The sequence below is a fragment of the Heptranchias perlo genome, chromosome 31 (genome assembly GCF_035084215.1).
Source record: "Heptranchias perlo isolate sHepPer1 chromosome 31, sHepPer1.hap1, whole genome shotgun sequence".
Lineage (NCBI taxonomy): Eukaryota > Metazoa > Chordata > Chondrichthyes > Hexanchiformes > Hexanchidae > Heptranchias > Heptranchias perlo.
Window position 1 is genome coordinate 3,635,673 of NC_090355.1, and position 27,872 is coordinate 3,663,544.

At 48.0% G+C, this 27,872-nt stretch overlaps 1 protein-coding gene across 1 annotated transcript; it reads left to right on the top strand.

Annotated features, from left to right (window-relative positions):
- The first annotated feature begins 13,449 nt into the window (after window positions 1-13,449).
- On the top strand, window positions 13,450-21,145 carry LOC137300458 (tubulin beta chain-like). The gene is made up of 4 exons (XM_067969522.1): window positions 13,450-13,667; window positions 18,233-18,341; window positions 18,421-18,531; window positions 18,912-21,145. Exons 1-4 carry the CDS (start codon window positions 13,611-13,613, stop codon window positions 19,964-19,966), a joined length of 1,332 nt encoding a protein of 443 aa, XP_067825623.1. The 5' UTR covers window positions 13,450-13,610; the 3' UTR covers window positions 19,967-21,145.
- The last annotated feature ends 6,727 nt before the right edge of the window (window positions 21,146-27,872 follow it).

Sequence of the window (27,872 nt, forward strand, 5' to 3'; positions counted from 1 at the left end):
CTCTCACTCTCTCTGTGTCTGTCCCTCTCACACTCTCTGTGTCTGTCCCTCACACTCTCTGTGACTGTCCCTCACACTCTCTGTGACTGTCCCTCACACTCTCTCTGTCTGTCCCTCACACTCTCTCTGTCTGTCCCTCACACTCTCTGTGACTGTCCCTCACACTCTCTGTGACTGTCCCTCACACTCTCTGTGACTGTCCCTCACACTCTCTGTGTCTGTCCCTCACACTCTCTGTGTCTGTCCCTCTCACACTCTCTGTGTCTGTCCCTCTCACACTCTCTGTGTCTGTCCCTCTCACACTCTCTGTGTCTGTCCCTCTCACTCTCTCTGTGTCTGTCCCTCTCACTCTCTCTGTGTCTGTCCCTCTCACTCTCTCTGTGTCTGTCCCTCTCACACTCTCTGTGTCTGTCCCTCACACTCTCTGTGACTGTCCCTCACACTCTCTCTGTGTCTGTCCCTCACATTCTCTCTGTCTGTCCCTCACACTCTGTGTCTGTCCCTCACACTCTCTCTGTGTCTGTCCCTCACTCTCTCTGTGTCTGTCCCTCACACTCTCTCTGTGACTGTCCCTCACACTCTCTGTGACTGTCCCTCACACTCTCTCTGTGTCTGTCCCTCACACTCTCTCTGTCTGTCCCTCACACTCTCTCTGTCTGTCCCTCACTCTCTCTGTGTCTGTCCCTCACACTCTCTCTGTGACTGTCCCTCACACTCTCTGTGACTGTCCCTCACACTCTCTCTGTGTCTGTCCCTCACACTCTCTCTGTCTGTCCCTCACACTCTCTGTGACTGTCCCTCACACTCTCTGTGACTGTCCCTCACACTCTCTGTGACTGTCCCTCACACTCTCTGTGACTGTCCCTCACACTCTCTGTGTCTGTCCCTCACACTCTCTGTGTCTGTCCCTCACACTCTCTGTGTCTGTCCCTCACACTCTCTGTGACTGACCCTCACACTCTCTGTGACTGTCCCTCACACTCTCTGTGACTGTCCCTCACACTCTGTCCCTCACACTCTCTGTGACTGTCCCTCACACTCTCTGTGACTGTTCCTCACACTCTCTGTGACTGTCCCTCACACTCTCTGTGACTGTCCCTCACACTCTCTGTGTCTGTCCCTCACACTCTCTGTGACTGTCCCTCACACTCTCTGTGACTGTCCCTCACACTCTCTGTGACTGTCCCTCACACTCTCTGTGTCTGTCCCCCACACTCTCTGTGTCTGTCCCCCACACTCTCTGTGTTTGTCCCTCACACTCTCTGTGACTGTCCCTCACACTCTCTGTGACTGTCCCTCACACTCTCTGTGTCTGTCCCTCACACTCTCTGTGTCTGTCCCTCACACTCTCTGTGACTGTCCCTCACACTCTCTGTGACTGTCCCTCACACTCTCTGTGACTGTCCCTCACACTCTCTGTGACTGTCCCTCACACTCTCTGTGACTGTCCCTCACACTCTCTGTGACTGTCCCTCACACTCTCTGTGACTGTCCCTCACACTCTCTGTGACTGTCCCTCACACTCTCTGTGACTGTCCCTCACACTCTCTGTGTCTGTCCCTCACACTCTCTGTGTCTGTCCCTCACACTCTCTGTCCCTTTCATTCTTTGGGCTCAATTTTAAAAGTAAAAAACGGGTGGGTTGGGGGCGGGGGGGGGGGGGAGCATTGAAAATTGCCAGTATTTCAGACCCGCCCCCAACCTGCCTCCAACCCACCCGTTTCCGGTTTTCACGGGGGGTGGGGGGGGACGAGGATCAGGTGGCCAACCCGCTCCCAGGAGACGGGTCGGGCCTTTAAAGCTTTCAAAGAGGCTTCAGGCCTCCATTTTTAACTAATTCCCCATTTCAACCCTGGGGGGCCGGGATTCCCAGGCCTTCTGTTTAACGCCTTGTGAAAGGAGGCGAGAAGGCCCAATACTAACAGGCAAGTGCCTAGAAAGGCACAGCTTGTGGGCCTGGAGCTGCAAGAGTGCTTCCCCCAGGCCGATCGCAGATCCCCAACCCCGATCCTCCCTCTCCGACCCCGATCCCCTGACCCCGATCCTCCGACCCCGATCATCCGACTCCAACCCCGACCCTCTGACCCCGATCCTCCGACCCCGACCCTCCGACCCCGACCCTCTGACCCCGATCCTCCGACCCCGACCCTCCGACCCCGACCCTCTGACCCCGACCCTCCGACCCCGACCCCGACCCTCCGATCCCGACCCTCCGATCCCGACCCTCCGATCCCGACCCTCCGAGCCCAACTCCGATCCTGACCCTGACCCTCCGAGCCCAACCCCAACCCTCTGACCTCAATACTCCGACCCCGATCCTCCGACCCCGACCCTAAACCCAATCCCGACCCCAATCCTCCAATCCCAATCCTCCCACCCCAACCCTCCAAGCCCAACCCCAATCCTCCGAACCACAACCTTTCCCCTCAACGATCGCTGACCTCCATGACGACCACCGATCCCATCCCCCTTGCCCACCTGTGCCCCTTGCCCACTTATGCCCCTTGCCCACCTATGCCCCTACCCCCAGTTCTCCCCCATCCATGCAAAAGAAGACGTACCTGCAGACGTCCTCTCCCTGGCTGGTCTCCCGTCCGACTGAGACCAGCCTGTCAATCAGCAGGTCATTCGGACGGGAAACTGACAAAAAAAAATAAAAGACGTCCTTATGTCAAAATCGTAGGGACGTCCGGGAAACCCATACTAATGGGCTTCCCGACCTCAAATTGACACCCACCCCCTTCCCGGCTCTGTTTGAAAATCTCTGTGACTGCCCCTCTCGCTCTCTGTGACTGCCCCTCTCGCTCTCTGTGACTGACCCTCTCGCTCTCTGCGACTGACCCTCTCGCTCTCTGCGTCTGACCCTCTCGCTCTCTGCGTCTGACCCTCTCGCTCTCTGCGTCTGACCCTCTCGCTCTCTGCGTCTGACCCTCTCGCTCTCTGCGTCTGACCCTCTCGCTCTCTGCGTCTGACCCTCTCGCTCTCTGCGTCTGACCCTCTCGCTCTCTGCGTCTGACCCTCTCGCTCTCTGCGTCTGACCCTCTCGCTCTCTGCGTCTGTCCCTATCGCTCTCTGGGCTCGATATTAGCAAGGCGGCGGGTTCTCAGCGGGGGGTCGACTGGGCCCGTGGGTAATGCGCCCGGTGAAATCAGTGTGCTCCGCAAGGAATCGCAGCCCAATTGGATCCACTTACCTTGTCTTCCGGGTTCCCCACTGCTGAGCTGCGCGGCGGGTGGACTGCGCATGCGCAGTAAAGTCTGTCAGCTGGAGGAGCCCTATTTAAAGGGGCAGTCCTCCACTGACTGGTGTTGCAGGAAATAGGAAAAATTACAGCATGGAGCAGGCCAGGGGGAAGGCTGCTCCCAGGTTTAATGATGCCTCACTCCAGGTATCATTGGATGGGGTGAGGAAGAGGGGGAGGACAGAGATCTTCCCCCCGGCGGGCGGGAGGAAGCAGCCTGTCTCTGCCACCAAGAAGGCCTGGCTCGAGGTGGCAGAGGAGGTCACCAGCACCACCAACATATCGCGCACCTGCATACAGTGCAGGAGGCGCTGCAATGACCTAAGTAGGTCAGCCAAAGTGAGTACACTTACTCATTCCCCTCCCCTTTGTCTGCCACATCACCGCCCCCACCCCACATCTCTTTCTGCACTGCCAACACTACTCTGTCACATCACCCCTCATACCCACTGAACCCTCATCCTCATCTTACCTGCACTTACTCACCTCCCCAGTACTCATCCCGCCACTACCACTCAACCCAATCCTCATACAATCTCATGGCTCTATCTCATACTCACCCTCTCATGCATCTCTTTCACGGTCAGCCTCACTCAACCTGCCACTACCTGTGCTGCAGCCACAGGGCATGCATCACATATGTGCAGTAGGAAACGTAAGGCAAACATGTCATGAGCATGAAGGGGATGCACAAGGGTGTTTGAGGGTTTGTCATGGTGTTTACCTATATTTAATTTCTGATCAACTCACATAACATATTATATTGTCACCACTACTGCCACGTCTTTGCGAATCTTGTCCGGTTTGTGCAATAATGCCCTTTCCTGAGGATCACTATGAAGACCCACAACTGATGCCACCCATTGTGTCACTGCAGAGTAGGTGTAGGTGTATTTGCAGGGCTCTTTTGTGCAGACGACTAAGAGACGTCGGCGATGTCCCCTGTGGCACCCTGGAAGGATGTGGAGGAGAAGTTGTTGAGCCTATCTGGATAACAAAAGTGTTTTACACTAGGAATTAATCTTGTCGTTCTCCCCTGCAACCTTTCTAAAGCCTCAACATCACCCACCATGTGAGGGAACCAAAACTGGACAAAGTCTTCTAACTGAGGCCTAACTAAGGTCTTGTACAAGGACAAAATGGTGTGTTTTGTTTAATAGTGAATTGTCCTGTGAGTACAACCTGGAACTCTGTTTGCATTAGCTATAGCTTCATGGCAGTGGTCATGAACCTTTAGAGAATGATGCACTAAAATACCCAGATCGCTTTCATTCTGAACTTGTCATTCTCTATGTCTTCGTCTCCATCACGCTTTGAATATCTTAGTCAGTTCAGGGGCAATTTCAGTGGGATGAGAACAGATCTGGCCCAGGTAAATTGGAATCAAAGATTGGCAGGCAAAACTGTAATTGAACAGTGGGTGGCCTTTAAGGGGGAGATGGTTCAGGTATAGTCTAGGTACATTCCCACAAGGCAGAAAGGTAGGGCAACTAAAGCCAGAGCTCCCTGGATGACAAAAGAGATAGTGAGTAAGATGAAACGGAAAAAAGGGGCATATGACAGATGTCAGGTTGATAACACAAGCGAGAACCAGGCAGAATATAGAAAGTTCAGAGGGGAAGTGAAAAAGCTAACAAGAGGGGCAAAGAGAGAGTATGAGGACAGACTGGCGGCCAACGTAAAAGGGAATCTAAAAGTCTTCTACTGGCAAGTAAACAGTAAACAGTAAGAGGAGGGGTGAGGCGATTAGGGTCCAAAAAGACTCATGGAGGCAGAGAGCATGGCCAGATACTAAAAGATGCTGCCACAGTCTCAGTAAAGGAAGATGCAGTTGAGATACTGGATGGGCTAAAAATTGATAAAGAGGAGGTACTAGAAAGGCTAGCTGTACGTAAAATAGATAAATCACCCGGGTCTGGATGGGAGGCATCCTAGGTTGCTGAGGGAAGGGTGGAAATTGCGGAGGCACTGGCCATAATCTTCCAAACATCCTTAGATACGGGGGTGGTGCCAGAGGACTGGAGAATTGCGAATGTTACACCCATGTTCAAAAAAGGGTGTAAGGATAAACCCAGCAACTATAGGCTAGTCAGTTTAACCTCAGTGGTGGGGAAACATTTAGAAATGATAATCCTGGACAGAATTAGCAGTCACTTGGACAAGCGTGGATTACTTAAGGAAAGCCAGCACGGATTTGTTAAATGCGAATCGTGTTTAACCAACTTGATTGAGTTTTTTGATGAGGTAACAGAGAGGATCGATGAGGGCAATGCAGTTGATGTGGTGTATATGGACTTTCAAAAGGCGTTTGATAAAATGCCACATAATAGGCTTGTCATCAAGATTGAAGCCCATGGAATAAAAGGGGCAATGGCAGCATGGATATAGAATTGGCGAAGTAACAGGAAACAGAGAGTAGTGATGAACGGTTGTTTTTCGGACTGGAGGGAGGTGTACAGTGGTGTTCCCCAGGGGTTGGTGCTGGGACCACTGCTTTTCTTGATATATATTAATGACTGGGACTTGGGTGTACAGGGCACAATTAAAAAATTTGCAGATGAAACAAAACTTGGAAGTGCAGTGAACAGTGAGGAGGATAATGATAGACTTCAAGAGGATATAGACAGGCTGGTGGCATGGGCGGACACGTGGCAGTTGAAATTTAATGTAGAAAACTGTGAGGTGATACATTTTGGTAGGAAGAATGAGGAGAGGCAATATAAGCTAAAGGGCACAATTCTAAAAGGGGTTCAGGAAAGAGAGATCTGGGGGTATATGTGCACAAATCGTTGAAAGTGGCAGGGCAGGTTGAGAAAGCGGTTAAAAAAGCATAGGGGATCCTGGGCTTTATAAATAGAGGCATAGAGTACAAAAACAAGGAAGTCATGATGAACCTTTATAAAACACTGGTTTGGCCACAATTGGAGTATTGTGTCCAGTTCTGGGCATTGCACTTTAGGAAAGATGTGAAGACCTTAGAGAGAGTGCAGAAGAGATTCCAGGGATGAGGGACTTTAGTTACGTGGATAGACTGGAGAAGCTGGGGTTGTTCTCCTTGGAACAGAGAAGGTTGCGAGGAGATTTGATGGAGGTATTCAAAATCATGAAGGGTCTAGACTGAGTAGATAGAGAGAAACTGTTCCCATTGGCGGAAGGGTCAAGAACCAGAGGACATAGATTTAAGGTGATTGGCAAAGAATCAAAGGTGACATGAGGAAAAACTTTTTTACACAGCGAGCAGTTATGATCTGGAATGCACTGCCTGACGGGGTGGTGGTGGCGGATTCAATCATGGCCTTCAAAAGGGAACTGGATAAGTACTTGAAAGAAAAAAATATGCAGGGCTACGGGGATAGGGCAGGGGAGTGGGACTAGCTGGATTGCTCTTGCATAGAGCTGACACGGACTCAATGGGCCGAATGGCCTCCTCCCTTGCTGTAACCTTTCTATGATTCTAGTCCATGTCATTTCAGATTTTGGGTCTGTCTTAGATATTTCTCAGATACAGCAGTGCTAGTTACTCCTGTGAGTGGTCTGAGCATGGTATGCTCAGGAGTGTGCCAATACGGCCCAATATCTAATTATATTATAGTGTAATCCATGGGTGTAATAATAGGACCCCCTTGAGATTTGAACTGGATATTGTGTCTATTGCATGTGGCCTCACATGTACCTGTCCAAACCTTCAGTAGGTGGACTGCGAACACATTGTTGAGACAAGGCCACATACAAGTTACCTAAGCTGCTTTATGTTGCAGGTGATAAGCAAACATACAAAGTAACAGTTGTAAACGAACCTGACTTTACTTCACACAATTTCAATTCTTGCCTCGAAGAATGAGAAAAAGAATAATAAACCACCCGCCCTGTAGTGCCATTTGTGGGCTGATTTACTTGTTTTGGACATTACTTTTCTTTCTAGTCAACTTCTGACTGCAAAAACTGACCTGCCATATCTTAGCCTCATGCCCGAGGCTAAGGCCCCTCGCAGTCTCCTGTTTAAAACCAGACTAAGATTTACCCAGGTGGAACCAGGACTGAGAGGTTATAACCATCAGGAAAGATTGAACAGGCTGGGGCTCTTTTCTCTAGAAAAGAGAAGGCTGAGGGGTAACCTTATAGAGGTCTTTAAGATTATGAAGGGGTTTGATAGGGTAGATTTAGAGAAGATGTTTCCACTTGTGGGGGAGACCAAAACTAGAGGTCATAAATATAAGATAGTCACCAATAAATCCAATAAGGAATTCAGAAGTGACTTCTTTACCCAGAGAGTGGTTAGAATGTGGAACTTGCTATTACAAGGAGTAGTTGAGGCAAATGGCATAGATGCATTTAAGGGGAAGCTAGATAAACACATGAAGAAGAAAGGAATAGAAGGATATGCTGATAGGATTAAATGAGGGGTGGGAGGAGGATGGTGTGGAGTATAAACACTGGTATAGTCCTGTTGGGCCGAATGGCCTGTTTCTGTGCTGTACATTCGATGTAATGTAACATGAGTGTTGTCTGTCCTTATCTTTCCCTGCACTCCCAGGAAACGGAAGGCTTTCACCTTATTCCCCGTTCAGGGGTTTGCCAGTCGGACTATCATCCAAACTGACAACCTGCTTCCCAAGAGCGTATTCTCAGCAGACAATGCTTGCAGAGTTTCCAAGAATACTGACTCGAATGGATTGCCTGGACGTCTGAAAGAAGATAACAAATTACTCAATTGGCCCTGCTATTAAGTGCGTGTCTGGTAGTGGGTGAAGAACCCGGCAGACATGGAGGGCCTCCCGATCTTAACGGCACAACCTCGTTTGAATAATTTTGGGCAGACTCCCCCGCCTGACAGCCAGCCAGATCGACTGCCTGGCCAGAGGGCGGGAGCAGGAATTAGCGGCAAGAGGCCGCAGCCAGGGACCCCTGAGGACAGTCCCCTGAAGTCAGTGGGTGGGAGGTGGCCGTGAATAAGAAGGGAGGGAAGCCAAAAGATCGGGGCTCGGAGGAGGCTGAAGGCTTCCTTGTGAGGCCCAGTGGGGTGGCACGCAAGGAGCGTGTCCTGACTCCTGACCCACAAGGAGTTCTGACAGGAGCTGATCTTCATTACTTCCCTTCGGCAGCAGACAGCCAGGGCCTCCCCTGACCTACGGTTAAGTTTATGTCGCATCGCTGATGATGTCATCAGGCGTGATGTTTGAATGTTAACCTGTCTGCCTTTTGCAGGAGCCTCGTCGATGGCCTGATTTGGGTTTGTAAAAATTTAAGCGGCCGGGAAGGGGGTCGGGTTGCTCGATCCCGATTTTTTAACCCACCAGCCCCCCCACCTCCCCGACCCGCTCCCGCCCATTGGGGGGAGTTAAAATCGAGGCCAATGCCCCTAGTTGTTGTATAACACATCAGGATAATTGGCTCATTAAGACATCAACCTCCCACCACCACCTCTATCTCAGTGGCTGCAGCCTGTGGCTTTTTAAATCTGTGCAACTTCACTTTGTTTGAAAACACAATCTTTAAACATAAATCATTCCCAGATCCTTTCCGAGAAAAAATACGTCAAAAATCCTGAAACCTGACACTCGAGGGACGATTTTAACCCTGCATGAAACTGACAATCATAGAATCATGCAGCATAGAAGGAGGCTATTCGGCCCATCATGACTGACGGGCTCTTTGAAGAACTATCCAATTAGTCCCACTCCCCTGCCCTATAACTTTTTTCCTTTTTAAGTATTTATCCAATTCCCTTTTGAAACTTATTATTGAATCTGCTTCCACCGCCCTTTCAGGCAGTGTATTCCAGATCATAACAACTCGTTGGGTAAAAATATTTCTCATCTCCTCTGGTTCTTAACGAACAAATAAAAGTTCTCTCTGAAAGGGGCACCAGGATTAATATATGCAGCATTTGGCAGCCTAAAATGTAATTTCCAATTGTTATCATCTGTCAAAATGATCACTGGAGATGTGGAAAGCAGCAGGAAAGAAAATACAATCATTGTTTGAGGTTGTCCCAATGTTTGATAAGGTGTGAAGACAATTAGTATTTTGATTGCTTAATGTCTTCAAACAATTTGTTTGAACTTCAGAGAAGAAAATATTATTAAAATCTGAGAATCCTCTAGTGTTTAACAGCTTTCTGTTCATTGTTGCTGTTATCCAAATCTCTGCTGCCCGTATCCTAACTCACAGTAAGTCCCGTTCCCCATCACCCCTGTGCTCGCTGACCTACACTGGTTCCTGATCAGGCAACGCCTCGATTTTAAAATTCTCTTCCTTGTTTTCAAATCCCTCCATGGCCTCGCCCCCTCCCTATCTCTGTAACCTCCTCCAGCCCTACAATCGTCTGAGATCTCTGCGCTCCTCCAATTCTGGCCTCTTGCAGCATCCCCGGTTTCCTTCGCACCACCACTGGTGGCCGTGCCTTCAGTTCCTAGGCCCTAAGCTCTGGAATTCCCTCCTTAAACTTCTCCGCCTCTCTTTCCTCCTTTAAGACGCTCCTTAAAACCTACCTCTTTTGGTCACCTGTCCTAATATGTAGCTCGGTTTGATTACGCTCCTGTAAAATGTCTTGGAACATTTTACTACATTAAAGGTGCTATATGAATACTAGTTATTGCTGCTGTTACATGTACGGAGTTATTTATGTATTTACCACCAAATAATTTTTATAAGATTTTGCAGAGAGGAGCTGGATCAACAACAGATTTTTTAAAGTCACAGCAGTTACCTATTGTGAATTGCCAATTGAGCTGTAGTTTTTTGCCTGTGTTTCAGCTTCTGTGAATCACTTGTAAATAAATCAGGACACAAGTTTAGTCTGTGTAAAATTGTCTAGCGTTGTGGATATTTCCTGTCTCCAGGGTTGACATGTTAATGCTTTCCCACTAAGTCATTTACCACTGCCAGGGTTAACTGTTAGACGTGAGCCATGCTATTGCACTTGGGCAATTTTAACCCTGTGTGAAACAGACAGGCTCATAGGAGGGAATTTTAACCCCCCAGGACGGGCAGAAGGGGGGTGGGGGAGGATTAAAAATTTGAAAATGGGAAACCTGACCCCAACCTGCCCACTTCCGGTTTGAACAAAGAACGAAGATGGGGGACAGGCGACTAACCTGCTCTCGAGAGGCAGGCTCGTTATTTAAATATTTTAATAACGCTGCGTGCCTCAAATATTACCACAGTTTTAAATTTAATGGCTGCAGGTCAGGTTTCCCAGGGCTCGGGAAACCTGGCAGCTGAAGGGAGGTGAGAACGGCCGGATCCAGCAGGTAAGTGCCTTTCTAGCACTGCTTGTGGGCCAGGCGGAGCAGAGGCTTCCCCCCTGGCCCCCCCAACCAAACCTGTTAACCTCCCCGCGATCCAGCCCCCCCTCCTCTGATCTACTCCCGACCCATGATGTCCTCTCCACCCCCTCACTCTACGATCTCCTCTCTGGCCCCCCCTAATCTACTCCCAGCCCGCGATCTCCTCTCTGGCCCCCCTAATCTACTCCCAGCCCGCGATCTCCTCTCTGGCCCCCCTAATCTACTCCCAGCCTGCGATCTCCTCTCTGGCCCCCCTAATCTACTCCCGGCCCGCGATCTCCTCTCTGGCCCCCCCCAATCTACTCCCGGCCCGCGATCTCCTCTCTGGCCCCCCTAATCTACGCCCGGCCCGCGATCTCCTCTCTGGCCCCCCAATCTACTCCCGGCCCGCGATCTCCTCTCTGGCCCCACCCAATCTACTCCCGGCCCGCGATCTCCTCTCTGGCCCCCCCAATCTACTCCCGGCCCGCGATCTCCTCTCTGGCCCCCCTAATCTACTCCCGGCCCGCGATCTCCTCTCTGGCCCCCCTAATCTACGCCCGGCCCGCGATCTCCTCTCTGGCCCCCCCCAATCTACTCCCGGCCCGCGATCTCCTCTCTGGCCCCCCTAATCTACTCCCGGCCCGCGATCTCCTCTCTGGCCCCCCGAATCTACTCCCGGCCCGCGATCTCCTCTCTGGCCCCCCTAATCTACGCCCGGCCCGCGATCTCCTCTCTGCCCCCCCCCAATCTACGCCCGGCCCGCGATCTCCTCTCTGGCTCCCCTAATCTACTCCCGGCCCGCGATCTCCTCTCTGGCCCCCCTAATCTACGCCCGGCCCGCGATCTCCTCTCTGGCCCCCCTAATCTACTCCCGGCCCGCGATCTCCTCTCTGGCCCCCCCAATCTACTCCCGGCCCGCGATCTCCTCTCTGGCCCCCCAATCTACTCCCGGCCCGCGATCTCCTCTCTGGCCCCCCAATCTACTCCCGGCCCACGATCTCCTCTCTGGCCCCCCAATCTACTCCCGGCCCGCGATCTCCTCTCTGGCCCCCCTAATCTACGCCCGGCCCGCGATCTCCTCTCTGGCCCCCCCCAATCTACTCCCAGCCCGCGATCTCCTCTCTGGCCCCCCAATCTACTCCCAGCCCGCGATCTCCTCTCTGGCCCCCCTAATCTACTCCCAGCCCGCGATCTCCTCTCTGGCCCCCCTAATCTACTCCCGGCCCGCGATCTCCTCTCTGGCCCCCCTAATCTACTCCCGGTCCGCGATCTCCTCTCTGGCCCCCCTAATCTACTCCCGGCCCGCGATCTCCTCTCTGGCCCCCCTAATCTACTCCCGGCCCGCGATCTCCTCTCTGGCTCCCCCAATCTACTCCCGGCCCGCGATCTCCTCTCTGGCCCCCCTAATCTACTCCCGGCCCGCGATCTCCTCTCTGGCCCCCCTAATCTACTCCCGGCCCGCGATCTCCTCTCTGGCCCCCCTAATCTCCTCCCGGCCCGCGATCTCCTCTCTGGCTCCCCCAATCTACTCCCGGCCCGCGATCTCCTCTCTGGCCCCCCTAATCTACTCCCGGCCCGCGATCTCCTCTCTGGCTCCCCCAATCTACTCCCGGCCCGCGATCTCCTCTCTGGCCCCCCTAATCTACTCCCGGCCCGCGATCTCCTCTCTGGCCCCCCTAATCTACTCCCGGCCCGCGATCTCCTCTCTGGCCCCCCTAATCTACTCCCGGCCCATGATGTCCTCTCCACCCCCTCACCCTACAATCTCCTCTCCGGCTCCACCGATCTATTCCCGCCCACGATCTCCTCTCCGCCCCCCCCCCCCCCCCAATCTATTCCCGACCCGTGATCTCCTCCCGGCCTGTGATCTCCTCCCGGCCTCCGCCCCTATCCCCCTGCCGATCTCCTCTCCGCCCCTATCCCCCTGCCGATCTCTCTCTCTCTCTCCCTCCCTCTCCACTCCCCGGCTGCAGCCTGATTCCTCAGGCCTTCCCCCTCTTAATCTGGCTGGCTGCCGGCCGGGAAACAGCGACAAAAAATTTCAATGACGTCCTGCCGTTAAATTCCACAGGACCCCCGGGGTTACCCGTATTTCCTGGTCCTCCTGGCCGCCACAAACCCCCTGCCCGCAAACATGGCGGCAGGGGGGGGGGGGGGGGCCAGAGGATCACGCCTTCGGCTCGTCCTGCGCAGCAACAGGCTCGAGTCTGTAAGAGGCGCAGACTGCTCACAGGGACTGGAGTCACATAGAACTTTACAGCACGGAAACAGGCCATTCGGCCCAACAGCCTCCTCCTACCTCACTTCACGTAAACTACATCAGCATATTCCTTTCTCCCTCGTGTCCTTATCTAGCTCCCCACACCCACCCACCCACCCACCCCGTGACTCCTGTGCCCAGGTCTGGTCACCGAGAGAGGAGCCACGAGGTTCATCCTTTGCTGACAGGAGAGGGAAAAAAAAAAGGTGGGGGGGGGGAAAAAAAAAAGGTGGAGGGGGGGAAAAAAAAATAGGGGGTAAATGTGCTGCGATCATTAGATCCGCACATGATCTGAGGGGTTTCTCCCCCCCCCCTCTTTGTCCATCCGTGACGAGATAAGAACACGTTTCTGAAGCAAATATAATAAACACAAGGTTTCTTTTTTTTAAAAAAAATTAATTTTGAAGAGAGAGAGAGTGGGTTCATTGTGTCTTACGCTTTTTTTTTCGCAGATGCTGCAGAGGGGCAATCCCACCCTCAATGGCGTAATGCGGCCAGGCGGCAGATTCTGGGCCAAGCAGCAGTCTCGCGGCCAATGGAAGGCGAGCGGGCCCCCGCTCCGTGTGCAAAAGGGCGGGCGGGATGATTGACGGCCCGCTCCGCCAATCACAGGCGGGGACGGACCGGCGGCAGGGGGCGGGCCGCGGCGGCCGCTATATAAAGGCGGACGCGGGCTAGCAGACGCGCAGTTTTTCCCCTCGAAGCGGCTCTCTCGGTAAATCAGTTGTCTGTTTAAATAGATTAAAAATTTTTTTTTGTCGTTCCCCATTGGAACCGGAACCCACACCCTGAGAGGAGGCGAGCGAGCGAGCGAAAGAAAAAAAAAGAAGCCGTCAGTATGCGGGAGATCGTGCACCTTCAAGCCGGCCAGTGCGGCAACCAGATCGGGGCCAAGGTGTGTGTGTGTGTGGGGTGGTGCGGAGGGTGGGAGAGTCCGTTCGGGCTGTTTGTGCGTGTGTGGTTTTGGGGGGGGTCGAGGCGGTGTCGGGCCTAGCTGGGTGCCGCGTTTTTTTTTCCAACATGGTTTCCGCAGCGCCACTCCCTGATTCTGCTGCGTGTTAACGGGGGATGGGCGGGTCCGGCCTCTGCAGGGGCCCGGCCTGGTAATGGAGTCTGAGCGGGAGTCGGCGGCGTGGCGCGCTTTCGCATAGTGGTGGTGGTGGGGGGGGGGGAATAAAGAGCCGATCCCCCATTTTATGGGGATTATTGAGAATTCTTAATTTTTTTTTAAATCAGTGGTGTTGAGGATTATAAAAGAGCGGGGTCGGCTCTTTGTGGGAGGTTTATTGATGACCATGAGGCTCTTCGCCTTAAACCCCCCCCCATTTTATTAATGAAGCTGCGGATTAAGGATCGGGCTCCTCGTGGGGATTTATTAATGAGAATAAGGGTGGGGTTTAACAATTAAATCGGGACTTAAAAGGTTGTTTTTTTTGGATTATCAATTAAATCGGGGAATAGAAATCATAGCGCCCCTGTTGGGTTTTATTAATACAGATGGTGTCGGGATTACAAAGGATAGGGCTCCTTTATGGGGATTATTAATCGGCATGCGGCTCCTTAATACAATGGGTGTTGATCAATGAAGGTGGGGATTAAATCTCAGGGCTCCTTTTGTGGGGGGGAGGGTGTATCAATGCAGTCGGATATTAAAACTGAGGGATCCTCCCTTTTTTGTGGGGATTAAAACGGATAGGGCTCCTCTTGGCGGGGGGGGGGGGCGTTTAAATCAATGAAGGGGATTAAAATGCATTAGTGTCCTCTCGTTTTCTGGGGGTTTAATGAGGCTGTTCAATAAAGATGGGGTTTATCAATATAGTCAGGATTCAGAAGGCTGGGGTTCCTCCCTTTTTTGTTACAGCTCTGCAGTAAGGATGGGGTTTGATAGGGATGCAGGATCCACCCCTTTGCAGGTGGTTTCTTAACTGAACATTCCCTGCTCTCTTTTTGAAGGTTTGTTAATGGGGATGAAGGTCACATCCCTTTCATCCACCAATGGTGGGGGCCCCCATTTTGAGGGTGAGGCCTCCATTTTCTGATCAATTGCCTGCAGATATGTGTTCTTCCCCTGCCCACCAGTTGAAAGATTATGGGACTGCTACCTGCTTTGATATTGATTAGCCTGTACAGAGCCAAACCAAAAAGCTTCCCTAAGGCAGTAGTGGATTGTTTTGTCAGGGGTTTTGAGCTAATTGGATCGCTACTATATTTGGAATCTGGGGTGATGAGGTTGTGCAAAGTGAACTGGCTGCGATTGGAAACAGCCGATCAGTTCCTGTGCCAGGAACTAGACATTGAGCGGTCATTTTGAATAATGACTCTGCACTTAAATTAAAGGATTCTTTTTTGCTGATTTCATTTTTTAATTGAGCTGTTCAAATCCATCTCACTAGTTCTGTTTTTTAATGCTGCTTACCACAAGGAATGAACTTCACCCACTAAATACCATATGTAAAATCTCACAGTAGCTTTGTTTCTGATTCTATACATGTGTAAAATTTGGTGTATTCCTCAATAGGATCCTGCGTATGGGTTGGGCAGCCCTGCTGTGGCTCTGCTCTGCAAAATAAGACATGTCATGGTGCCCTACCTATATCCATATGACTCCCAGCCAGTTTAGCTTAGCCATTGCCACTTGGCTGATGCTTCATCATCTGCCTTTCCTTGTGTTGGAAGCCTTTAGAAGTTTATTTGGGTGGGGGGGGGGGCTTTACATTGTGCTCCTTATGAATTGTGGTTCACTCCTTGCTGAAGATTGACTTGTAGATTCATACAGCATGGAGGGAGGCTATTCGGCCCATCGTGCCTGTGCCCGCTCTTTGAAAGAAAGAGCTATCCAATGCGCTCCTTCTCTCAAGCACCTTTTTTATAATTTAAACATGTATTTCATGTTGCCACAAACCCAATTCCACATTAACATTAGTACTGTCCTCCATGAAATCTGAATTGTAAAAAGGATCAAGCTGAGTGGGAAGAAAAATGTTTTGTTCCTGATACCAGTGGTTGAGGAATTGGCCTAGTCTCAACTTCTGCATTCTCTAGGTTGGTTTTAAAAATTACTTTTTATAAACTTCCTCAGTAAATTCACCTAATCATACAATGGCGAATATAGTGTGACTGCAGTTGTTTTCCATAGGAAGTGCTTTTCTAGGGGTTTAGCCACTTTCCACTTGCTTAATGAGCTGATGCATCCACCGTTTGATATGCTGATTTCAGATTGCTGATGTGGCATACTGCCTTGCTATTGGTGGTTAGTGAGTAAGACCTGAGTTCTGGTAAAACAATACTGTATCTTTATAGCATAACTGAGTTGTCCTTGCCACCCCCTTGAGCATATACTGTCTTATTTTTACCCTTTGACTCATTGGGAGAGGAAGAAAAAGAAAAGTATGCACACTAGAGACCAGTGATTGGTTTTCTGTTGGGAAGCTAATCACATCACTTCAGACAACTTTGGGTTCTATGGCTTCTTAGCATGAAATCTTCACAGGTTGAAGTGGATCCTGCATCACTATCACCTTGGAGTAATTGGGATTGTCATTTTACTGTTTTGATGGTTGATGCTGGGGCCATTTCTAAATGCAAGATTTGTCACATGGAGCAGCTCACACTCCTTCAAACATTGTTGGAATCACTTCAAATTTGTTTTCTTGGCAGAGGAAGTTGTGCCTTCATATCCTAGAAGGGTCACTTTTTGAGTCCCACTTTATTGTCTAGGTGGCTTATGGAGGATGGTGATAAGTTGGAATGCCTCCCTTGTGGGCTTGTCTCCATCTTTAGATGCATAATCTGCCATATCCACTATCCTTAAACATTTTTATCTAAGAGACTTGATTATGTACATGGTCTCAATGATGGCCTTCAGGGTATAACGCAGATGTTCTGTAAGTGTGGTTTGCTTGTCTCTGTTTAACCTAGTTGGGTATTCTTCCAATTGACATACAAAGCAGCCCCTTCATAAATAAGGAATAACATTGCAAGTTTATTGGTGGATTGGGGAGTCAGGATAGGTTTCTAGCTTTGGGTGTCATGATGGCAAGCAGCAGCTCACGCACCTCCTTTTCACTGGTACTGGCTGATTGCAGTGTGGATATTAAGCACAAAGTTGGAGTAATTCAGGATAGAATTGTGCATGACAGACATAATGTGTAACAAGTAATGTTTGAGTGAGGAGGGGAGTACTGAGTTGAATGATCCAGGGCTCATTTCTAATTTACATTAATGACTTGGATTCAAAAACAATGCAAAAGTCAAATTTGCAGATATCAAACTGGGGGGCAACAAAAATGAGTCAGGCAAAATATGTATGTAGGCACAACAATGATGGATGAAATTTAACAGACAAGTGTAAGTATTGTGTGTCAAGGAGGGAAATGGCACATAGTCCAGTGTTGAAATAGCTGTGATTTTGAGGGACCTAGGTGTCATACACTCGATGCTATTCTGCATTGGTTGGACAATCAACAAAGCATATTAAACTATATAGCCAAAACAGTAGCATACAAGTCAGGGGAGGTTGTGATAACAATTGGTATGTTTGGGAATTTTTTTTTGTCCCTTGCAGTTTTTCTCCTCTTGCACCCCTCTACAACTGGAAAGTGTTAACTCCTTGTTGGGGTACTCATTGTTACTGCTGCTCTTATGTTCTTTGTGAAGCTTGTGTTGGCAGGTTATTTAATCAGTCATGGGTGGAGTGATGGCTAACCTCAATCATGGCCTTGTACACACTCCTTTGGACATCAATTACAAGCAGCATCTTTTTCTTCTGCCCCCTCATTGCAGGGGTGCTGAGGGTTTCCTGGTCTCTGGCTTAGCTTGTCCTTGGATAAATTTGTGAGCTGTTTGGGGGAAGTAGTTCCACTTTTTAAATTTAAAGACCTGTAATTCTGAATTGGCTCGATGAGTTTTGTTAAAACCATCTTGACTCAGGCAGTATCAGTAAAGTATACAGTCCTTGTTAATGTGGTGATGACCCAGTCATATTTGGCTCAACTGGTGCCAAATTTATGTTGCTGCTGCTAGAGGCAGCTTTGACTACTGTGCTGTATGTAAATAAAGTGGTGAACCCAAGTTGCCCTTTTTCTGGCTGTGGGTGGGGCCATACTCTTTGTTCATGAGGCCAGAAATAATTTTCATTTGTATTTAATTAACCTCTCAGATATTTGGGAAGATCAGTGAGAAAATGAATTGCAGTCACAACTGTAGTTTTAGTATTGCCACCAGTGCTGAGAAATGTGCTTTGCAGCATAAATGATGTGTTCCAAATCAGTGGGAGCTGAAACACATTGGAAATGCTATTACAAGGGGTTCTGCAATATAAGTGGGAGTGAATTGTACTGAAAGCAGCTGATTCAACCTGAAATAATTTTTGTGAATAAATGAGTTCAAACATGTACTTGTCCAAACCAGTTGGTCATTAAGTTTCTAATGTCTGACATTAATGTAATCTTCCTCCTTCAGTTCTGGGAAGTCATCAGTGATGAACATGGCATTGACCCCACTGGAACCTATCATGGAGACACTGACCTGCAGTTGGAGAGGATTAATGTCTATTACAATGAGGCTTCAGGTATTAATCCAATGTCTTTAAACATTTTTAGATTGTGGTTGCTTTTTGCAGCAATCTCACCTGTTTCAAACTTATACAGGTGGCAAATATGTGCCTCGTGCTGTCCTTGTGGATCTGGAGCCTGGAACTATGGACTCTGTTCGTTCTGGACCCTTTGGGCAGATCTTCAGACCAGATAACTTTGTGTTCGGTAAGTGAAGCTTGTGCGAATACTGCAACTGGTTGGTAGCTCTTGTGTAGAGCCATTGACTTCAACCTGGGGGGAGGGGAGAAGGTGGTGGTATGTGCTGAAACTGGTCACTGGTTCGATGGACAAATGATGGCTCACTTATAGTTTAGAACAGTTGAATTGCACTTTGACCAGTGTAGTTTGCAAAAAGACAATGGTGGGAAGCTTTACAAGAACGTCAAGGAGAACTCTTCAAAATTGGGGTAGTGTGGACCACTGGTTCTCAGTTGTATTTGCTTGTATGCTCAGTGTAATCTGCAATGTTAAAACTAGACCTTTATTTCTTTTGCATATTCTGTTTTCTATAATATAGTTTAAAAACTTGGCATCCTTTGTTCTAGGACAAAGCGGCGCTGGTAACAACTGGGCTAAAGGTCACTACACTGAAGGAGCTGAATTGGTTGACTCCGTTCTGGATGTGGTGAGGAAGGAGTCCGAGGGGTGTGATTGCCTCCAGGGATTTCAGCTCACCCACTCACTGGGTGGTGGTACAGGCTCTGGCATGGGCACACTCCTTATTAGCAAGATCCGTGAAGAATACCCTGACAGAATCATGAATACTTTCAGCGTTGTGCCTTCACCAAAAGTATCAGACACTGTAGTAGAGCCTTATAATGCGACTCTGTCTGTCCATCAGCTTGTGGAGAACACTGATGAGACCTTCTGTATTGATAATGAGGCTCTGTATGACATCTGTTTCCGAACCCTCAAACTCACCACTCCCACTTATGGTGATCTGAACCACCTTGTATCAGCCACCATGAGTGGTGTAACGACCTGTCTGCGTTTCCCTGGTCAGCTCAATGCTGACCTGCGTAAACTAGCAGTGAACATGGTCCCCTTCCCCCGTCTGCACTTCTTCATCCCCGGCTTTGCTCCTCTGACCAGCCGTGGTAGCCAGCATTACCGCGCCCTCACCGTACCCGAGCTCACCCAACAGATGTTCGACGCCAAGAACATGATGGCCGCCTGTGACCCTCGGCACGGCCGCTACCTGACCGTTGCTGCCATTTTCCGGGGCCGCATGTCAATGAAGGAGGTGGATGAACAAATGTTGAACGTACAGAACAAAAACAGCAGCTATTTTGTTGAATGGATCCCCAATAATGTCAAGACTGCTGTCTGTGACATCCCACCTAGAGGCCTCAAGATGTCTGCCACCTTCATTGGCAACAGCACAGCCATTCAGGAGCTGTTTAAGCGCATCTCTGAGCAGTTCACTGCCATGTTCCGGAGGAAAGCCTTCTTGCATTGGTACACTGGTGAGGGCATGGATGAGATGGAGTTTACTGAGGCTGAGAGCAACATGAATGACCTGGTATCTGAGTACCAGCAATATCAGGATGCCACAGCTGAGGAAGAGGGTGAATTTGAGGAGGATGAAGAGGTTGCCTAAGCAGTATTGTGGTCAGAGCTAAGAATCTATTCATTTCACTGAGACCTGTGTCTAATGTTCTTTTCTTCCTATACTCTACACTGTTCATGTGTTCTGCATTTCTATCTTGAATGCTGTATAAAATTTCAGTTGTAACCTGATGCTATTTGAGTCATTGACTTGTACAATTGGAATCACTGTATACATGTCGATGTAATACTTATGGGTGCTATTAACCTTCTCCCTTGCAATAGAAATTGTAAAATGTTTTCTCTTGGTGGGAGGAATCCTGGAAGGAGACTTTTCCCCCTAGTGAGGAAGTTAATGAGCAGATTTCATTTGTGAATTGGAAGTTTTGGTACAGAGCTCCAATCACATTGTCATTCTGGGATCAGCTTCTGCCACTGGGATGCAGATTGACTGCCAACCCAACATGTGAGCAGAGCCCCTTAGTAGTGAGACTCTGGCCTGTCTCCAGAAGACTTGCCTGCCTTTTCATCCTGGAATACATTTTTATAGTCCATAAGTATTAATTTTACAACCTGTAAAACAAGAGGTTTTTTGAGGGAGGGTAATATTTTTAAGACATCCTGGATTTCTTGGCAGACATTGATCATTGTGAAAGTGAAAACTTGTAAAATGTAAGTTGGTATATTTGATTTAGTTTGAATCAGTGTCACTGTATTGATACAGAAGATTTCCATTGATCTGCACAAGTGACCAAGCTGGTTGCTACTCTATTCAGTAGGGTTGCCACTTTCCTGATTTTTCTGCCCAACAGTCAGTGGATTGTCCAAAGTTCAATCCTGTGAATTGGGCAGAAAGAATGTGTGATCAATTTCCCCCCAGTTGCATATTCTCTGCAGAAGGTTTTCAATAAATTTTCATGGTCAGTAGAGCAAACAGAATTCAGGCTGTGACCCGCCTGTCTGAATTCTGTCTCGTTTTGGACTTGGCAAAACAGTGGCAGCCCTGCAGAATGTTTCACAGTTCAGTTCAGCAAAGACAGTGGCTTTCAGACATGACTGCCAGCACTCTAGGCAGAATGCATACACTTAATCATGTTTTGTTGGCAACATCATTAAATCCAAATTCAGGCTGTTGTGTGACAGCTAATGTTCTGAAACCTTTGTATGGAGGGAAACTTGCTCCTGTAAAAAAAAAAAAATCTTGTTTGACCATTAAATTAGCACAGCACAACTTGCCTTGGAATGGTCATTATTCATGTGTGGTCTTGTGTTCCTAATCTTCAGGTGGTAGAGCTGCAAATGTCAATGTGGGTACAAATAAGAGCTTTTCACTCCATTGGGGTGCTGGCCTGAAGTGTTTTTGGGCAGTAGTAGATTTTCCCTGTTCTTGCTTTAAAGTACACCTGTGGTTCTGATCATTGGTGGCATGTATTTGTCTTGAAGGGAGTTCTCTCCAGAACTTTTTAGAAATGTTTTAAATCACTTGGGTTGTGATTTTGCTTCCCTTATTGTCTGATCAATGGGCTTTAGTTTATATGCCAGAAATAACCAACTCCCTGTATCACTCTATTGCTTGTCAGTGTGAAACATGCTCCAGACATCAAGACCAGGGGTTGGCTGACTTATTTGCTGAAAAGCAAAGCTGACATTCAACTGGATCCAGCTCTGCACAAACACCCCTCCATTTCCTGATCAGATAGGAAAGCCTGCATAGTCCCTTAGGAATCTTTACTTGAGTTGCATTTCCTGTAGGGCTGAAGAGGTGGTCTCCTGGTTCTATCATCAGTCACTAGTTTGGCCTCTCACCTGGCATTGAAGGATGTCAGCACTGGTTAATTGACTAGAACATCTGCCCAAGTGCTAGTTAGGGATCATGACCTTGAGTAAAGCAGCACTACTCAAAACAGTTGTCTTGTTCCAGACCAGATATTAATTCTAAACCCTATCTGATGATGCTTGCTGTGGAATGTACCCGTTCTATAAAAAAGCCAGGTAGCCCCCACACCTGGCCAGAGGATTTCCTTAAGACTGAGCACTGTCCTTAGATATGTAAGCTTCCCTAAGATGGCCCATTTAAAAATGGCTACTGCCTCAACCATAGTAACCATTTCAGCCCAGTGAGCAGAAAGCCCTCTGGTTCCTGTTTGTAGCAATACAGGGAATACTAGGTTTAACTACACCGGCTGAGGTAATTAGTTCTCATCTCCAAGGCAGAGGGTGACTAAATGGTTTGCAAGGGTTTCAGCAGAAGATTCAAGGTAGTGCATTCTCTGCACAAGGCAGAGGATGCAAGGATTTCTGCTATATGGTCAGTGGCCAAATCTTGTCAGAATGCTGTAACTGGGCTAGACAAGCCTTAACAAGTGCTTCAGCACTGCAACCTATACTGGAAAAAATTTTTCTAGGTAAACAAGGAAGCTTTGGGTTTCCCTTAGTACCAACATGCTTCTATCCACTCCTGATCCCTTGTGCTAACTGTGTGGCCTACTGTTGGGTGGGACTCTCTATACTTTTTAAACAAGGCCCTGCTCTTATTTTCATATCCTCTGCCTTACCAGGTTCATCACCTACTACTGGGCTTCCCCTGTACTATAGTGAGACCTGGGTGTTGGTGGTCATTGATCATCCCTGGCAGTGTGAGCCATTCTAGGTGTCAGTGGTTACCCACCCTGCTAACCAGGGTTTGGGCCATCTTGCTTCTGGTTAGTTATGGGCTGTGATTTCTAATTTTTAGACTCTGCTCCTGAAAGCTGAAGTTAACCAAGTCCTAATGTGCATCGTTCAGTCTTGGGTTTTACACTCCTTTCACACTGCATTCTATACTTGTATAAGGGAGACTAGACAGTTGTGTGCACAGTTACATTTGGGTCATTTAAATAGCAAAGACTGCAACTTGAGAGAACATAGGACATTTAGCCCTGAAGCCTGTTCTGCCATTCAATGAGATGGCTGATCTATGACTTAACTCCATATACCCACTGTATCCCATATACCTTCAGTTAATTTTAAATCTGAGTGATAGATTTTTGTTAACAATTGAGCTAGCATCACCTGCTGTATGCAGTAGAATTCCAAACCTCTACACAAAGGGTGGTAGTGTTTCCTAATGTCAAAGTCCTGGCTCTAATTTTTAGACTCCAACCAGTGGAAATAGTTTCTATCTATCCTATCAGTTCCCTTTAATGTCTTTAAACTTTGATCAATTACCTCTTAATCTTCTAAATTCCAGGGAATACAACCCTAGTTTGTGTAATCTCATTGTAATTTAACCCTTGGAGTCCAGGTATCATTCTAGCAAATCTGCACTCCCTCCAAGGCCATGATATCCTTTCTAAGATGCAATGCCCAGAACTGAATATTACTCCAGTGCTTTGTATAGCTGTGGCATAACTTCTGCCTCCTTGTATTCTAGTCCTCTAGATATAAAGGCCAGCATTCCATTAGCTTTTTTGATTATTTTCTGTACCTATCTGTGAAATTTTAATGATCATGGACCCCTAAAACTATTTGGACCTCCACTGTTATGAACTTCTCACCATTTAGAAAGTACTCCAATCTATTCTTTTTAGGTCCAAAGTGGATGACCTCACACTTGCCTACACTGAAATCCATTTGCCACTGTTTTGCCCATTCACTTAATCTATTAATCACTCTAATTTTATGCTTCCATCTACACTGCTTACAATGCTGCCTATCTTTGTCAACGGTGAACTTGGAGATGTGGCTCTCTATCCCATCATGGAAGTCATTAATAGTGAATAGTTGAGGCCCCCACCACTAGTCACATCCTGCCAATTTGAGTAGCTGCCCATTATCCCTGTCTCCAGCTGCTCAGCTAATTTCTTAACCAGGTCAATAATTTGCCCTCAATTCCATAAGCTTTAGCTAACAGTCTTATAAGGGACTTCATCAAATGCCTTCTGGAAGTCTGTATAAACAACATCCATAGACATTCCCACTATAGGCATCTTCAAAAAATTCAATCAGGTTCAATTTACCAATCCAAGCTGCCTATGATAAGTGGAAAATTTTCAAGATGTTCAGTCACTCCATCCTTAATTATAGACTAAAGTAATTTCCTGACAAATATTAGGTTAACTGGTCTATAATTCCCTGGTTTCCCTCTGTAATAGTGGAGTGATGTGCAATTTTTGAATCTAAAGGAACAGTTCCTGAATCAAGAGAACTTTGGAAGATTATAATTAGGGTATCTGTAATGTTCTCACCTACTTCCTTAAAACCCTGGGATCAAAACGATCTGGTCCTGGCGATTTGTCACACTTTAGTGCTATTATTTTCATTACTATTAATTTGCTTATGTTATGGTGAGTTCCCATCCCTGATTCAAAATTAATTTCATTGGGGCATCTGGCATGCTATCCTCTTCCTATAGAATCATGGAAAGGTTACAGCATAGGAGGCGGCCACACCCCCCCCCCCCCTACCCCCCCCCCCCACACCATCCCCATAGTCCTGCAGTTTTTTTTCCTTTCAAGTACTTATACAGTTCCTTTTGAAAGCCATAATTGAATCTGCCTCAATCACCCCTTCTGGCAATACATTCCAGATCCTAACCACTCGCTGTGTGTTTAAAAAAAAAAGTTTTTCCTCGTCACCTTTGGTTCTTTTGTCAGTCACTGTAAATCTATGTCCTCTGGTTCTTGACCCTTCTGCCAATGGGAACAGTTTCCCTCCATCTATTCTGTCTAGACCCATCATGATTTTAAATACCTCCTATCAAATCTCCTCTCAACCTGTCTATATCCTCGAAGTCTATCACTATCTTAATGTTCACCACACTTCCAAGTTGTATCACCTACAAATTTGGAAATTGTGCCCTGTACATTACTGTAAATACTGACAGTAATTATTTAACATGTCTGCCATTTCCTTATTTTCATTTACAATATCACAATTATCAATTTTAATTCTTGACATTGCTCTTGACCACCCTTTTTTCTAATATAATTGTAAAAAATTTTCATACTGATTTTGATATCCCTTGCAAGTTTCTTTTCATACTCCCTTTTTGTAGCTCTTAGTAACAACCCTTTGCTGTTCTTTGTATCTCTCCCAGTCGCCAGGATCTGTGCTATTTTTTTGCATGCTTTTTCTTTTAGTTTTATGTTGTCCCTTACCTCTTTCGTCATCCATGGCTATTTTTTTTTGGCAAGTAAAGCTCTTGCCCCTTATAAACTGGTTCTGTATCACGTTAAATTCTTTTTGAACACCTCCCACTGATCTGACGTTTTACCCCTTAACAGTTTTACCCAGTTTACTGTGGATAGTCTGTTTCCTCCTGTTGAAGTCCATAAGCGATAGGAGTAGGCCATTAGGCCCCTCGAGCCTGCTCCGCCATTTAATGAGATCGTGGCTAATCTGATTTTTACCTCAACTCCACTTTCCCGCCTTTTCCCCATATCCTTTGACTCTCTTGCTGATCAAAAATTTGTCCAACTCAGCCTTGAATGTATTCAATGACTCAGCCTCCACAGCTTTTTGAGGTAAAGAATTCCAAAGATTCACGACCCTCTGGGAGAAGAAATTCCTCCTCCGTTCCGTCTTAAATGGGCAACCCCTTATTCTGAGACTATGCCCCCTAGTTTTAGATTCCCCCATGAGGGGTAACATCCTCTCAGCATCTACCCTATCGAGTCCCCTCAAAATCTTGTATGTTTCAATAAGATCTCTCATTCTTCTAAACTCCAATGAGTATAGACCCAACCTGTTCAATCTTTTCTCATAAGACAACCTAGTGAATCTTTGAACTGCCTCCAATGTAAGTATGTCCTTCCTTAAATAAGGGCACCAGAACTGTACACAGTACTCCAGGTGTGGTCTCACCCGCACCCTGTACAGTTGTAGTATGACTTCCCTGCCTTTATACTCCATCCCCTTAGAAATAAAGGCTAGTATTCCATTTGCCTTCAGGATTACCTGCTGCACTTGTATGTTGACTTTTCGTGTTTCATGTACAAGGACACCCAGATCCCTCTACCGCAGCATTTTGTAGTATTTCTCCATTCAAATAATATTTTGCTTTTTTATTTTTCCTCCCAAAGTGGATGACTTCACATTTTCCCACATTATATTCCATCTGACATTTTTGCCCATTCGCTTAACCTGTCAATATCCCTTTGCAGACACTTTGTGTCCTCGTTGCGACTTGCTTTTCCACCTATCTGTATCAGCAGCAAATTTGGCCACAAGACACTCTGTTCCTTCATCCAAGTCATTGATATATATTGTAAATAGTTGAGGCCCCAGCACTGATCCCTGCAGCGCCCCACTAGTTACAGATTGCCATTTTGAAAATGACCCTTTTATCCCGACTCTTTGTTTTCTGTTAGCCAATCCTCTATCCATGCCAATATATTACCCCCAACACCATGAGCTCTTGTGCAGTAATCTTTTATGTGGCACCTTATCGAATGCCTTTTGGAAATCCAAATATACTGCATCCATTGGTTCCCCTTTATCCACCCTGCCCGTTACTTCCTCAAAGCTGAGAGGAGCCGAGCGGAGGGAGCGTCCGATAAAAGGCGGGATTTCAGAGTGCTGAGAGGAGCCGAGCCGAACGGAGGGAGCGTCCGATAAAAGGCGGGATTTCAGAGCGCTGAGAGGAGCCGAGCGGAGGGAGCGTCCGATAAAAGGCGGGATTTCAGAGCGCTGAGAACAGCTGAGCGGAGGGAGCGTCCGATAAAAGGCGGGATTTCAGAGCGCTGAGAGGAGCCGAGCGGAGCGGAGCTGCGACCGAGTTCGAAGTGACGTCAGGAATCAGATCGGGACGCGACACGGGAGGCACCTGATTGGTGAGTAGGTTCAGGTGAGTATTTCTACTTACCTACAGTAACTAAAGTAAAAAGAAAGGGAAGGTCTGCAGGTCTTATAGGAAGTAGCGTTTTTTTTAGTGAATCAAGGTCCCTAGTGTAGTTAACATTCTCTAAATTAAGAACAATTTAAAGGAGTAAACTCCTTAAAGGGAGTGGTAAGTAGTTTTTCTTTCCTTTTTTTTCTCTTGACATTGTAGTTGTTAAGCTAACTTAAGGGCTAAGTCATGGCAGGAGATCCCACAGCTGTGTCATGTTCCTCTTGTGGGATGTGGGAATTCAGGGATCCTTCCTGTATCCCTGATTCATTCACCTGCGGGAAGTGTGTCCAGCTGCAGCTACTGTTTGACCGCTTGACAGCTCTGGAGCTGCGGATGGACTCACTTTGGAGCATCCGCGATGCTGAGAAAGTCGTGGGTAGCACGTTCAGTGAGTTGGTCACACCGCAGATAAAAATTACTGAGGGAGATAGTGAATGGGTGACCAACAGACAGGAAGAGTAGGAAGGCAGTGCAGGGGTCCCCTGCGGTCATCTCCCTCCAAAACAGGTATACCGTTTTGGATACTGTTGGGGGAGATGACTCACCAGGGGAAGGTGGCAGTGGCCAGGTTCATGGCACCGTGGCTGGCTCTGCTGCACAGGAGGGCAGGAAAAAGAGTGGCAGAGCTATAGTGATAGGGGACTCGATTGTAAGGGGAATAGACAGGCGTTTCTGCGGACGCAACCGAGACTCCAGGATGGTATGTTGCCTCCCTGGTGCAAGGGTCAAGGATGTCTCGGAGCGGCTGCAGGACATTCTGGAGGGGGAGGGTGAACAGCCAGTTGTCGTGGTGCATATAGGCACCAACGATATAGGTAAAAAACAGGATGAGGTCCTACAAGCTGAATTTAGGGAGTTAGGAGTTAAACTAAAGAGTAGGACCTCAAAGGTAGTAATCTCAGGACGGGCTAGTCAGAGTAGGAAGGATAGGATAGCTAGGATGAATACGTGGCTTGAGAGATGGTGCAAGAGGGAGGGATTCAAATTCCTGGGCCATTGGAACCGGTTCTGGGGGAGGTGGGACCAGTACAAATTGGACGGTCTGCATCTGGGCAGGACTGGAACCAATGTCCTAGGGGGAGTGTTT